Below are 12834 nucleotides of genomic sequence, written 5' to 3' on the forward strand. Positions count from 1 at the left end.
TATGTTTTTGAAAAAGGGGTATAATCTAATTCTTACCTTCTAAAAGTTAGCTTAATGAGAAGACAAGAGTCATAAATAATTTGAGAAATGTATGTATAAAAACTAAACAAAGTACTAAAATGAATAATGTTGTTAATAAACTCCATGAACAGAAAGAAACATAGATTAGTGTTGTGAAATATTGGGAAAGCCTTTTAGGAAGGAAAGTGGGCTCTTTTGAACAATTTGGAGAGAATAGCATATGGCATTTTAGGAAGAAGGATATACTCTTAACTTAAAAAGCAAACAAATCTTGTTTATATTTTTTGTTTTTTAATTTCTTATTATTTAGGCTTTTGTTTTCCTTTCAAAGACCCATACACACACATCCATACATTTTTTTTCTTGACCCATTTCATTTATAGTTTATCAGAATGGTTAAGAGCATTGTGTTTGGGTTTAACTCCTAGCCCTGCCACATAATAACTTTGTATCTTTAGTTAAATTACTTTAATTCATTAATCTTCATCTATAACGTGCACAGTTGGATATCTATTGAGGTTATACAGGAAAAGTGCTTGGCAAAGTGCCTGGCATTTAGTAAATGCTTAATAAAAATATATGTGTATATGTATAAGTTCCTTGTAATATGGAATATAATTCTTGGCTACTTTTCTCCTTTCTTCTCAGCTTTCTGTCTCTACTTTTCATCCTACAGTCACCTCTACGTAGAGCACAGGTGTCAGGGGAACATCTGTAGTCAATCAGTATTAAAAAGAAAGAATGTGGCAATCCTGATCTTTCAAAGACATCAGACACAGACATAGATCTTGCATATTTTTTTTCGGTTCTGAGGGCAGGCACTATCAAATGTTTTTGTTATCTTTTGTAGTAGACAACCCAATGTTGTTATTCTTTGTTTACTAGTAGATACCAGTTGAATATACTCCTAATGTAAACTCACTCAGGTGTGACTAGGTAAAATGTTGCAGTTTCTTTAACACTTTGCCAACCACTTCTTGAATTTTTAGGAAATTGACCTACTGTTCTTTTCTTTGCTGTGTGTGGTGCTGGTGATGGGAATCAGGTTCCATGACTGCAGAGGTCTTCAGTTCTTACTTACAACACGTATGGAAGAGCTAAGTAAGTTCCAGAAGCAAGTAAGAGATGCTGTAAAAAATCTGGAGGGACCTCCATCTCGTCATGTTATTGAGTCTGCAACAATCTGCCACCTCCGGCCAATCAGGCTTCCCCTCAATTGGTAGGTAATAGGAGAAATCATCCAATGAATGGCATCATTCCATTGAGCTAGATTTCTCCTGAGAGAAGAAACACTGGCTCACATAATAAAACATTTTTTATTTGAATTCAGACAGAAGTAGAGATGTATTATTAATCTAACTTTAAAAAAAAAAACCTCTCTAGGACAGTATACCTGAGGACCACGTATTTTTCTTTTTCTAAAATGGCATATTTGTTGTAAAGAAAATGTGAAGTATAAAATACTAAGCCTCTTTTAGAAATTACCTGATTGCAGTTATGTTTGTGAATGTTTCTCTGATAATTTCTTCTTTTCCAGCTGTGTCTTTTGTAAGGCTGATGAATTGTTCACAGAGTATGAATCGAAGCTATTTTCTCACACGTAAGTTCTCTGATTGATTATTTCCAATCAGGAAAATGAAACATTTTACAAGACTTGGTATTTTAATTTATACAACTACATTTTCCTCACAATAACATTTCTTATATTTTTTTCTCTTACCCAGTCAATTTACTAAACTTTAGCATTTGCCCATTTAACATGCTCAGTTTCACCTGTGCTGACGTTTACCCCCAAATGCTCCTGTCGTGTAGTAACATGTGCTTGAGGGACAGTTTACGGGAGTACACAGACTCTGCAGTCCAACAGATATGACCACAAATCCCTGCTCACTACTGTGCACAGATTACTTCTCTAAGCCTCAGGATCCTCATTGGTGAAATGAAGATAATAACACCTCACTGAGGTTTTTTTTATGTATATTAAATAAGAAAAGGCATATAATTACTTAGCATAGTGGGGTTTTTTTGGGTTTTTTTTTTAACATCTTTATTGGAGTATAATTGCTTTACAATGTTGTGATAGTTTCTGCTATATAACAAAGTGAATCAGCTATACATATACATATATCCCCATATTTCCTCCCTCCTGCGTATCCCTCCCACCCTCCCTATCCCACCCCTCTAGGTGGTCACAAAGCACCAAGCTGATCTCCCTGTACTATGCGGCTGCTTCCCACTAGCTATCTGTTTTACATTTGGTAGTGTATATATGTCCATGCCACTCTCTCACTTCATACCAGCTTACCCTTCCCTCTCCCCGTCTCCTCAAGTCCATTCTCTACCTCTGCATCTTTATTCCTATCCTACCCCTAGGTTCTTCAGAACCATTTTCTTTTTTTTTAGATTCCATAAATATGTGTTAGCATACAGTGTTTATTTTTCTCTTTCTGACTTACTTCACTCTGTATAACAGACTCTAGGTCCATCCACCTCACTACAAATAACTCAATTTCACTTCTTTTTATGACTGAGTGATATTCCGTTGTATATATGTGCCACATCTTCTTTATCCATTCATCTGTTGATGGACACTTAGATTGCTTCCATGTCCTGGCTCTTTTACATAAAGCTGCAATGAACATTGTGGTACTTGACTGTTTTTGAATTATGGTTTTCTCAGGGTATATGCCCAGTAGTGGGAATGCTGGGCCTTATGTTAGTTCTATTTTTAGTTTTTTAAGGAACCTCCATACTGTTCTCCATAGTGGTTGTATCAATTTACATTCCCACCAACAGTGCAAGAGGGTTCCCTTTTCTCCACACCCTCTCCAGCATTTATTGTTTGTAAATTTTTTGATGATGGCCATTCTGACTGGTGTGAGGTGATACCTCATTGTAGTTTTGATTTGCATTTCTCTAATGATTAGTGATGTTGAGTATCCTTTCATGTGTTTGCTGGCAATCTGTATATCTTCTTTGGAGAAATGTCTATTTAGGTCTTCTACCCATTTTTGGATTGGGTTGTTTGTTTTTTCATATTGACCTGCATGAGCTGCTTGTAAATTTTGGAGATTAATCCTTTGTCAGTTGCTTCATTTGCAAATATTTTCTCCCATTCTGAGGGTTCTCTTTTCATGTTGTTTACGGTTTCCTTTGCTATGCAAAAGCTTTTAAGTAGGTCCCATTTGTTTATTTTTGTTCTTTCCATTTCTCTAGGAGGTGGATCAAAAAGGATCTTGTTGTGATTTATGTCATAGAGTGTTCTGCCTATGTTTTCCTCTAAGAGTTTGACAGTGTCTGGCCTCACATTTAGGTCTTTAATCCATTTTGGGTTTCTCTTTGTGTATGATGTTAGGGAGTGTTCTAATTTCATTTTACATGTAGCTGTCCAGTTTTCCCAACACCACTTATTGAAGAGGCTGTCTTTTTTCCATTGTATATCCTTGCCTCCTTTATCAAAAATAAGGTAACCATATGTGCGTGGGTTTATCTCTGGGCTTTCTGTTCTTTCCCATTGATCTATATTTCTGTTTTTGTGCCAGTACCATACTGTCTTGATTACTGTAGCTTTGTAGTATAGTCTAAAGTCAGGGAGCCTGATTCCTCCAGCTCCATTTTTCTTTCTCAAGACTGCTTTGGCCATTTGGGGTCTTTTGTGTTTCCATACAAATTGTGAAATTTTTTGTTCTCGTTCTGTGAAAACTGCCATTGGTAGTTTGATAGGGATTGCATTGAATCTGTAGATTGCTTTGGGTAGTATGGTCATTTTCACAATGTTAATTCTTCCAATTCAAGAGCATGGTATATCTCTCCATCTGTTTGTATCATCTTTAATTTCTTTCATCCGTGTCTTATAGTTTTCTGCCTACAGGACTTTTGTCTCCTTAGGTAGGTTTATGCCTAGGTATTTTATTCTTTTTGTTGCAATGGTAAATGGGAGTGTTTCCTTAATTTCTCTTTCAGATTTTTCATCATTAGTGTATAGGAATGCAAGAGATTTCTGTGCATTAATTTTCTACCCTGCTACTTTACCAAATTCATTCATTAGCTCTAGTAGTTTTCTGGTAGCATCTTTAGGATTCTCTATGTATAGTATCATGTCATCTGCAAACAGTGACAGCTTTACTTCTTCTTTTCCGATTTGGATTCCTTTTATTTCTTTTTCTTCTCTGATTGCTGTGGCTAAAACTTCCAAATCAATGTTGAATAATAGTGGTGAGAGTGGGCACCTTGTCTTGTTCCTGATCCTAGTGGAAATGATTTCAGTTTTTCACCATTGAGGACGATGTTGGCTGTGGGTTTGTCATATATGGCCTTTATTATGTTGAGGAAAGTTCCCTCTATGCCTGCTTTCTGGAGGGTTTTTATCATAAATCGTCGTTGAATTTTGTCAAAAGCTTTTTCTGCATGTATTGAGATGATCATATGGTTTTTTTTCTTCAGTTTGTTAATATGGTGTATCACATTGATTGATTTGTGTATACTGAAGAATCCGTGCATCCCTGGGATAAATCCCATTTGATCATGGTGTATGATCCTTTTAATGTGCTATTGGATTCTGTTTGCTAGTATTTTGTGGAGGATTTTTGCATCTGTGTTCATCAGTGATATTGGCCTGTAGTTTTTTTCCTTGTGACATCTTTGTCTGGTTTTGGTATCAGGGTGATGGTGGCCTCGTACAATGAGTTTGGGAGTGTTCCTCCCTCTGCTATATTTGGAAGAGTTTGAGAAGGATAGGTGTTAGCTCTTCTCTAAATGTTTGATAGAATTCGCCTGTGAAGCCGTCTGGTCCTGCGCTTTTAGTTTTTGGAAGATTTTTCATCACAGTTTCAATTTCAGTGCTTGTGATTGGTCTGTTTATATTTTCTAATTCTTCCTGGTTCAGTCTCAGAAGATTGTGCTTTTTTAAGAGTTTGTCCATTTCTTCCAGGTTGTCCATTTTATTGGCATAGAGTTGCTTGTAGTAATCTCTCATGATCCTTTGTATTTCTGCAGTGTCAGTTGTTACTTCTCCTGTTTCATTTCTAATTCTATTGATTTGAGTCTTCTCCCTTTTTCTGTTGATGAGTCTGGCTAATGGTTTATCAATTTTGTTTATCTTCTCAAAGAACCAGCTTTTTGTTTTATTGATCTTTGGTATTGTTTCCTTCATTTCTTTTTCATTTATTTCTGATCTGATCTTTATGATTTCTTTCCTTCTAACCCTGGGGTTTTTTGGTTCTTCTTTCTCTAATTGCTTTAGGTGTAAGGTTAGGTTGTTTATTTGAGATGTTTCTTGTTTCTTGAGGTAGGATTGTATCGCTATAAGCTTCCCTCTTAGAACTACTTTTGCTGCATCCCATAGGTTTTGGGTCATCGTGTTTTCATTGTCATTTGTTTCTAGGTATTTTTTTATTTTCTCTTTGATTTCTTCAGTGATTTCTTGGTTATTTAGTAGTATATTGTTTAGCCTCCATGTGTTTGTATTTTTTACAGATTTTTTCCTGTAATTGACATCTAGCCTCATAGAGTTGTGGTCAGAAAGGATACTTGATACGATTTCAATTTTCTTAAGTTTACCAAGGCTTGATTTGTGACCCAAGATATGATCTATCCTGGAGAATGTTCCATGAGCACTTGAGAAGAAAGTGTATTCTGTTGTTTTTGTATGGAATGTCCTGTAAATATCAATTAAGTCCATCTTGTTTAATGTATCATTTAAAGTTTGTGTTTCCTTATTTATTTTCATTTTGGATGATCTGTCCATTGGTGAAAGTGGGGTGTTAAAGTCTCCTACTATGATTGTGATACTGTTGATTTCCCCTTTTATGGCTGTTAGTATTTGCCTTATGTATTAAGGTGCTCCTATGTTGGGTGCTAAATATTTACAATTGTTATATCTTCTTCTTGGATTGATCTCTTGATCATTATGTAGTGTCCTTCTTTGTCTCTTGTAATAGTCTTTATTTTAAAGTCTATTTTGTCTGATATGAGAATTGCCACTCCAGCTTTCTTTTGATTTCCAATTGCATGGAATATCATTTTCCATCCCCTCACTTTCAGTCTGTATGTGTCCCTAGGTCTGAAGTGGCTCTCTAGTAGACAGCATATATATGGGTCTTGTTTTTATATCCATTCAGCCAATCTGTGTCTTTTGGTTGGAGCATTTAATCCATTTACATTTAAGGTAGTTATTGATATGTATGTTCCTATTACCACTTTCTTAATTGTTTTGGGTTTGTTATTGTAGGTCTTTTCCTTCTTTTGTGTTTCCTGACTAGGGAAGTTCCTTTAGCATTTGTTGTAAAACTAGTTTGGTGATGCTGAATTCTCTTAGCTTTTGCTTGTCTGTAAAGGTTTTAATTTCTCTGTCAAATCTGAATGAGATCCTTTCTGGGTAGAGTAATCTTGGTTGTAGGTTTCTCCCTTTCATCACTTTAAATATGTCCTGCCACTCCCTTCTGGCTTGCAGAGTTTCTGCTGAAAGATCAGCTGTTAAACCTATGGGGATTCCCTTGTATGTTATTTGTTGTTTTTCCCTTGCTGCTTTTAATATTTTTTCTTTGTTTTTAATTTTTGATAGTTTGATTACTATGTGTCTTGGTGTGTTTCTCCTTGGATTTATCCTGTATGGGACTCTCTACGCTTCCTGGACTTGATTATTTCCTTTCCCATATTAGGGAAGTTTTCAACTATAATCTCTTCAAATATTTTCTCAGACCCTTTCTTTTTTCTCTTCTTCTTCTGGGACCCCTATAATTCCAATATTGCTGCGTTTAATGTTGTCCCAGAGGTCTCTAAGACTGTCCTCAATTCTTTTCATTCTTTTTCCTTTATTCTGCTCTACAGTAGTTATTTCCACTATTTTATCTTCCAGGTCACTTATCCGTTCTTCTGCCTCAGTTATTCTGCTATTGATTCCTTCTAGAGAATTTTTAATTTTATTTATTGTGTTGTTCATCATTTTTTGCTCTTTAGTTCTTCTAGGTCCTTGTTAAACGTTTCTTGTATTTCCTCCGTTCTATTTCCAAGATTTTGGATCATCTTTACTATCATTACTCTGAATTCTTTTTCAGGTAGACTGCCTATTTCCTCTTCATTTGTTTGGTCTGGTGGGTTTTTACCTTGCTCCTTCATCTGCTGTGTGTTTCTCCGTCTTCTCATTTTGCTTCACTTACTGTGTTTGGGATCTCCTTTTCACAGGCTTCAGGTTCGCAGTTCCCGTTGTTTTTGGTGTCTGCCCCCAGTGGCTAAGGTTGGTTCAGTGGGTTGTGTAGGCTTCCTGGTGGAGGGGACTGGTGCCTGTGTTCTGGTGGATGAGGCTGGATCTTGTCTTTTTGGTGGGCAGGACCACGTCTGGTGGTGTGTTTCAGGGTGTCTGTGACCTTATTATGATTTTAGGCGGCCTCTCTGCTAATGGGTGGGGTTGTGTTCCTGTCTTGCTAGTTGTTTGGCCTAGGGTGTCCAGCACTGTTGCTTGCTGGTCGTTGAGTGGAGCTGGGTCTTAGCATTGAGATGGAGATGTCTGGGAGCGCTTTCACCGTTTGATATTATGTGGATCTGTGAAGTCTCTGGTGGACCAATGTCCTGAATTCGGCTCTCCCACCTCACAGGCACAGGCCTGACCCCCGGCCGGAGCACCAAGACCCTGTCAGCCACACATCTAAGAAGAAAAGGGAGAAAAAAAGAAAGAAAGAAATAAAGGGAGGGAGGGAGGAAGGAAGGAAGAAGGAAGAAAGAAAGAAAGAAAAAGATTAAATAAAATTTAAAAGTTATTACAATAAAAAATTTTAAAACTATTAAAAATAAAAAAATATTTTAAAGTCATTAAAAAAAAGAAAAAGAAAGAAAGAATGAAGAGAGCGACCAAACCAAAAACCAAATCCACTAATGATAACAAGCACTAAAACTATACTAAAAAACAAACAAACAAAGGACAGACAGAATCCTAGGACAAATGATAAAAGCAAAGCTCTACAGACAAAATCACACAAAGAAGCATACACATACACACTCACAAAAAGAGAAAAAGGAAAAAATATATATATCTATATTTTTAAAAAAAAAAGGAAGAGAGCAACCAAATCGATAAACAAATCTACCAGTGATAATAAACTCTAAATACTAAACTAAGATAAACATAAAACAGATACAAATTAGATGCAGAAAGCAAACCCCAAGTCTACAGTTGCTCCCAAAGTCCACCACCTCAATTTTGGGATGATTCGTTGTCTATTGAGGTATTCCACAGATGCAGGGTACATCAAGTTGATTGTGGAGATTTAATCCACTGCTCCTGGGGCTGCTGGGAGAGATTTCCCGTTCTCTCCTTTGTTCGCACAGCTCCTGGGGTTCAGCTTTGTATGTGGCCCCGCCTCTGCATGTAGGTCACCTAAGGGCGTCTGTTCTTTGCCCAGAGAGGACGGGGTTAAAGGAGCAGCTGATTCGGGGGCTTTGGCTCACTTAGGCCAGGGGGAGGGAGAGGTACAGATGCGGGGCGAGCCTGCGGCGGCAGAGGCCAGCATGACGCTGCACCAGCCTGAGGCGTTCCGTGTGTTCTCCCGGGGAAGTTGTCCCCGGATCACGGGAGCCTGGCAGTGGCGGGCTGCACAGACTCCTGGGAGGGGCGGTGTGGAGAGTGACCTGTGCTCGCACACAGGCTTCTTGGTGGCGGCAGCAGCAGCCTTAGCGTCTCATGCCCGTCTCTGGGGTCCGCGCTGATAGCTGCGGCTCGCGCCCATCTCTGGAGCTCGTTTAGGTGATGCTCCGAATCTCCTCTCCTCGCGCACCCCGAAACAATAGTCTCTTGCCTGTTTGGCAGCTCCAGTCTTTTTCCTGGACTCCCTCCCGGCTAGCTGTGGTGCACTAGCCCCCTTCAGGCTGTGTTCACCAGCCAACCCCAGTCCTCTCCCTGGGATCTGACCTCTGAAGCCTGAGCCTCAGCTCCCAGCCCCCGCCCGCCCTGGCGGGTGAGCAGACAAGCCTCTCAGGCTGGTGAGTGCTGGTCAGCACTGATCCTCTGTGCGGGAGTCTCTCCGCTTTGCCCTCCGCACCCCTGTTGCTGTTCTCTCCTCCGTGGCTCCGAAGCTTCCCCACCACCCACCCCCCGTGTCCACCAGTGAAGGGGTTTCCTAGTGTGTGGAAGCTTTTCCTCCTTCACAGCTCCCTCACAGAGGTGCCGGTCCCATCCCTATTCTTTTGTCTCTGTTTTTTCTTCTTTCCTTCGCCCTACCCAGGTACATGGGAAGTTTCTTGCCTTTTGGGAAGTCTGAGGTCTTCTGCCAGCGTTCAGTAGGTGTTCTGTAGGAGTTGTTCCACATGTAGGTGTATTTCTGATGTAATTGTAGGGAGGAAGGTGATCCCACGTCTTCCTTCTCCGCCATCTTGAAGGTCTCTTCTCTAGCATAGTGTTTGATACATGGTACATGTTCTATGAAAATGTTAGCTCTTTTTAGTAATACACTTTCTCCAACACAGGTTTGAAGTCTTCATCCTTGTGTCAGGGATTAAGCTACTTAGTGAGTACATCTAGCAAAATTATTCCTATTTTACAAACATGGAAATTGAGAAAAGACTTAAGTCTGATTGCCTCAAAAAAATAAAAAATCAACAGTGTACTTTTAGGTCATCTTGTGGTTTTTCTGTTTTATTTTTGCATGGTTGATAGTGGTGGTAATTTGTGTTTTGTATTTTAATTCTCAGAGCAAGATTTTAGCCTGGAATTTATTGCCATTTTTTATTAGGCCAGATTGCTCTCAATAAAGCACTTGTCAAATGTATGATATCTCAAGCATTTTCAGAGTTGGTATGGTTTTTCCAAAAACTTGCAAGCACGATCTTGTAGATATGACATTGAAAGATGTTGATGAAATTTTGAAATTTTTGTTTTTGACCTTGCTTTCCTATTAGCTCTGGCAATATCATTTTTATAGTACTTGTTACCCACTGACAGTAGTTACTGTGGTTTTGTTCTCGAATGTCTTCAGAGTCAAAGGCCAGACTGCAATATTTGAGGAGATGATAGAAGATGAAGAAGGACTGGTGGATGATCGAATACCTACCACCAACCGGGGTCTGTGGGCAGTAAGTGAGACAGAGCGATCCATGAAAGCTCTGCTATCGTTTGGAAAATCACATAGATTTGATGTTGAATTCATTGATGAGGGAAGTGCTTCAATGGATCTCTTTGAAGCTTGGAAGAAAGAATATAAGGTAACAGTAATTTAAAACTTCCTTCCCATATTAAAAATTATCCTCCTTTACATTAATTTTAGTTGCTACTTTCCTTTTTCTCTCTTCAGTTTTTCAAAATCTGCTTTAGAGAGTTGAGGGATCGTAATTTATCTTTCCCTAAAATGTAATGATTGTAATGATGAATAATAAATACAATAATACTGAACAAATGAGAAGTTTCTGTTTATTAAATTACTAAAAATCATTACTAAAATGAAATTTATATGAAACCTTTTGTTTTTCCTTGAAAGTGTGTTATTCTAGTCTTAGCTTGGTCTTACACTGCTGTTCTCTGAAATCAGAGTGTGGCTTTGTTTCCTTTTTTGTTTTTTTCTTTTGCTCTGTGAATAACAACCAAACATCAACAACCTTAAAGATTGGAGAACATAGTAAACATTTCTCAACATACAAGACTAGAAACCATTGCAATTAATAATGCACAAAGGGACTCTTCATATTTATACTTTAATAATTTCATCATATTATAACTCTATGCTTGAGATTCCAGAATTCATTAATTTTGAATTATTCTTTATATGTGGATTTTTTAATCCCTTGTCCTACTTTGCAAGTGAGATGGGTGAGGAAATAAAAGAAGTGGGTTTTTTATTTATAATGTTATATTCCATTTGATATCTTTTATTTTTTTAATCTAAAGTTCTTGCCTTTTAAAGCAGGATAAAAATTTCTCTCAAGAAAGAGAAGCTGTGCTGTCTGTAATATCAATTCATACATTTGATAGATTGAAGAATGATACTTCTATAGCATCAAAATCATTGGTTCATAATAATATTTTTCTTTTCACATTACTACTCTAAAAGCAAAAGCACATTAACACAGTTAATTACAGCAAGTCATGGAAGAGACAATACTATATACAGTGTTCATTTGCCCCTACGTTCTTCCTTTGAGCTCAGTTTAGCCACATGCTCTGAGTCAGAGGAGTGCTTATCATGCAGTTCACCCAGATCTTTGTTCATTTGTTCTCCATAACATTGCAGACTAAACCCTTTAACAACAGTGTAAATGAATGAGCTACTGCTACGCACATCAATCAGGATCTAACTCAAAGCATAATGTTAGTTAGTGAAGAGGGCATATCAAAAAATTTTATACTGATTGATAGCATTTTTATAAATTTCAGAAACATATAAAACCAGATTATTAAGGCTGTTAAGGCTGTATAGATTAGTATAACTCCAGCAAAAAGTACAGAATAGTAAGTCCAATTCAGAATAGTGGTTACCCCATTGTCGGGGGTTGAAGGAAGAATGTGTGAGGCAAGAGAGTGATGCAGTTGAGAAGGAACACAGGCTTTCTAAGGAACTGGCATTATTCTCTTTCCTAATTCACATGATGTGGACTCAGTTGTATACTTTAGTATTCTCATTATCATATATACATATTATTTTGAGAATGTGAAATATTTTATAATAAAAAGTATTTCTTTAAAAAATAAAGCAGAGATTCCACCAGTCTAGTATTGATCTGTAAAGATCTTTGGTCCTACCAAGAGATCTTGGCGTGTGCTGTTCCTGAGATTCTGAAGAGGCAATACACTATAGTGTCCTGTGGAGATTATTCAGTCCCACTTCCTCATCCTAAAAATGGCCCAAGAATTGCTTGTACCTTAGACCCGTAATGAAAACACTGTGTATGTTTTAAGACCTCACTGAAGACTCTTGACCAAGGGACATCTTGGTGGTTTTAACCAGTTTTAATCATGTGCTTTACCACTGTCTGTCTTTTCTGTTCCTTCAGTTGCTTCATGAATATTGGATGGCTCTGAGGAATCGTGTGTCTGCTATTGATGAACTTGCAATGGCTACAGAACGACTAAGAGTACGTGATCCTAGGGAGCCAAAGCCCAATCCACCAGTTCCTCATATCATTGAACCACATGAGGTAATTTGCAAATGAATCACAGAAAAGAACACAGCAAATAGATGTCACAAAAATCCAAGATCCATAGAAGGTATAGAGTCAGGGCAGTGATGTCTTCAATAAGTGTTTCATATCTGCTCTTAGTTTGAGCCATGTGAAGTTGTTTGTAATTCTACATTGAATTTTGTCTTCTATACAACAAAATATATATATTTTTTGAAATATGTTAATATTATCTAGTATCCATTTTGCAAATTTGAGTTTTCACATGTAAATATGTTTTCATAAAATAGGACACTTTTTAAGAAAGAATTAAAATAGAAGAATTGTGCATGTTTAATATAATGTTACCATCTTAGAATAAAGAAGTTGTTTTGTTTTGTTTTTAGGTAGAACAAAATCGTATAAAACTACTAAATGATAAAGCTGTTGCTACATCACAGCTTCAGAAAAAACTTGGGCAGCTTCTTTACCTAACTAACTTGGAGAAGGTACTGTTTTTAAAAGATGCTACTTTTTCCCATACTGTATTATCAATAAACCACTTTATTGACTCCTTTCATTTAATCTATTAGTCCCCTAATTAATGGTATAGGTGTTTTTTTTTAATCATTCTTTTATTTGTTTGTGTTAGTTATATGAGTCAGAACACTAGCTATGTCTGCAGTAGCTACACAGATCACAAAAGAAGATGATATCTATAGAAAATATGTTGTA

The 12834-nt window shown here is 37.4% G+C and overlaps 1 protein-coding gene across 4 annotated transcripts in view; it reads left to right on the forward strand.

Annotated features, from left to right (window-relative positions):
- SHPRH (SNF2 histone linker PHD RING helicase) overlaps positions 1-12834 on the forward strand; it is an 85571-nt gene that overhangs the window by 47114 nt on the left and 25623 nt on the right. For all 4 annotated transcript variants that reach the window (XM_059941047.1, XM_059941048.1, XM_059941049.1 and 1 more), the window contains 5 exons: positions 1067-1240; positions 1559-1621; positions 9987-10212; positions 11995-12138; positions 12507-12608. In XM_059941047.1, the coding sequence (XP_059797030.1) occupies positions 1067-1240; positions 1559-1621; positions 9987-10212; positions 11995-12138; positions 12507-12608 (709 nt within the window). The remainder of the gene's footprint in view (positions 1-1066; positions 1241-1558; positions 1622-9986; positions 10213-11994; positions 12139-12506; positions 12609-12834) is intronic.

Source organism: Balaenoptera ricei, chromosome 12 (genome assembly GCF_028023285.1).
Source record: "Balaenoptera ricei isolate mBalRic1 chromosome 12, mBalRic1.hap2, whole genome shotgun sequence".
Taxonomy (NCBI): domain Eukaryota; kingdom Metazoa; phylum Chordata; class Mammalia; order Artiodactyla; family Balaenopteridae; genus Balaenoptera; species Balaenoptera ricei.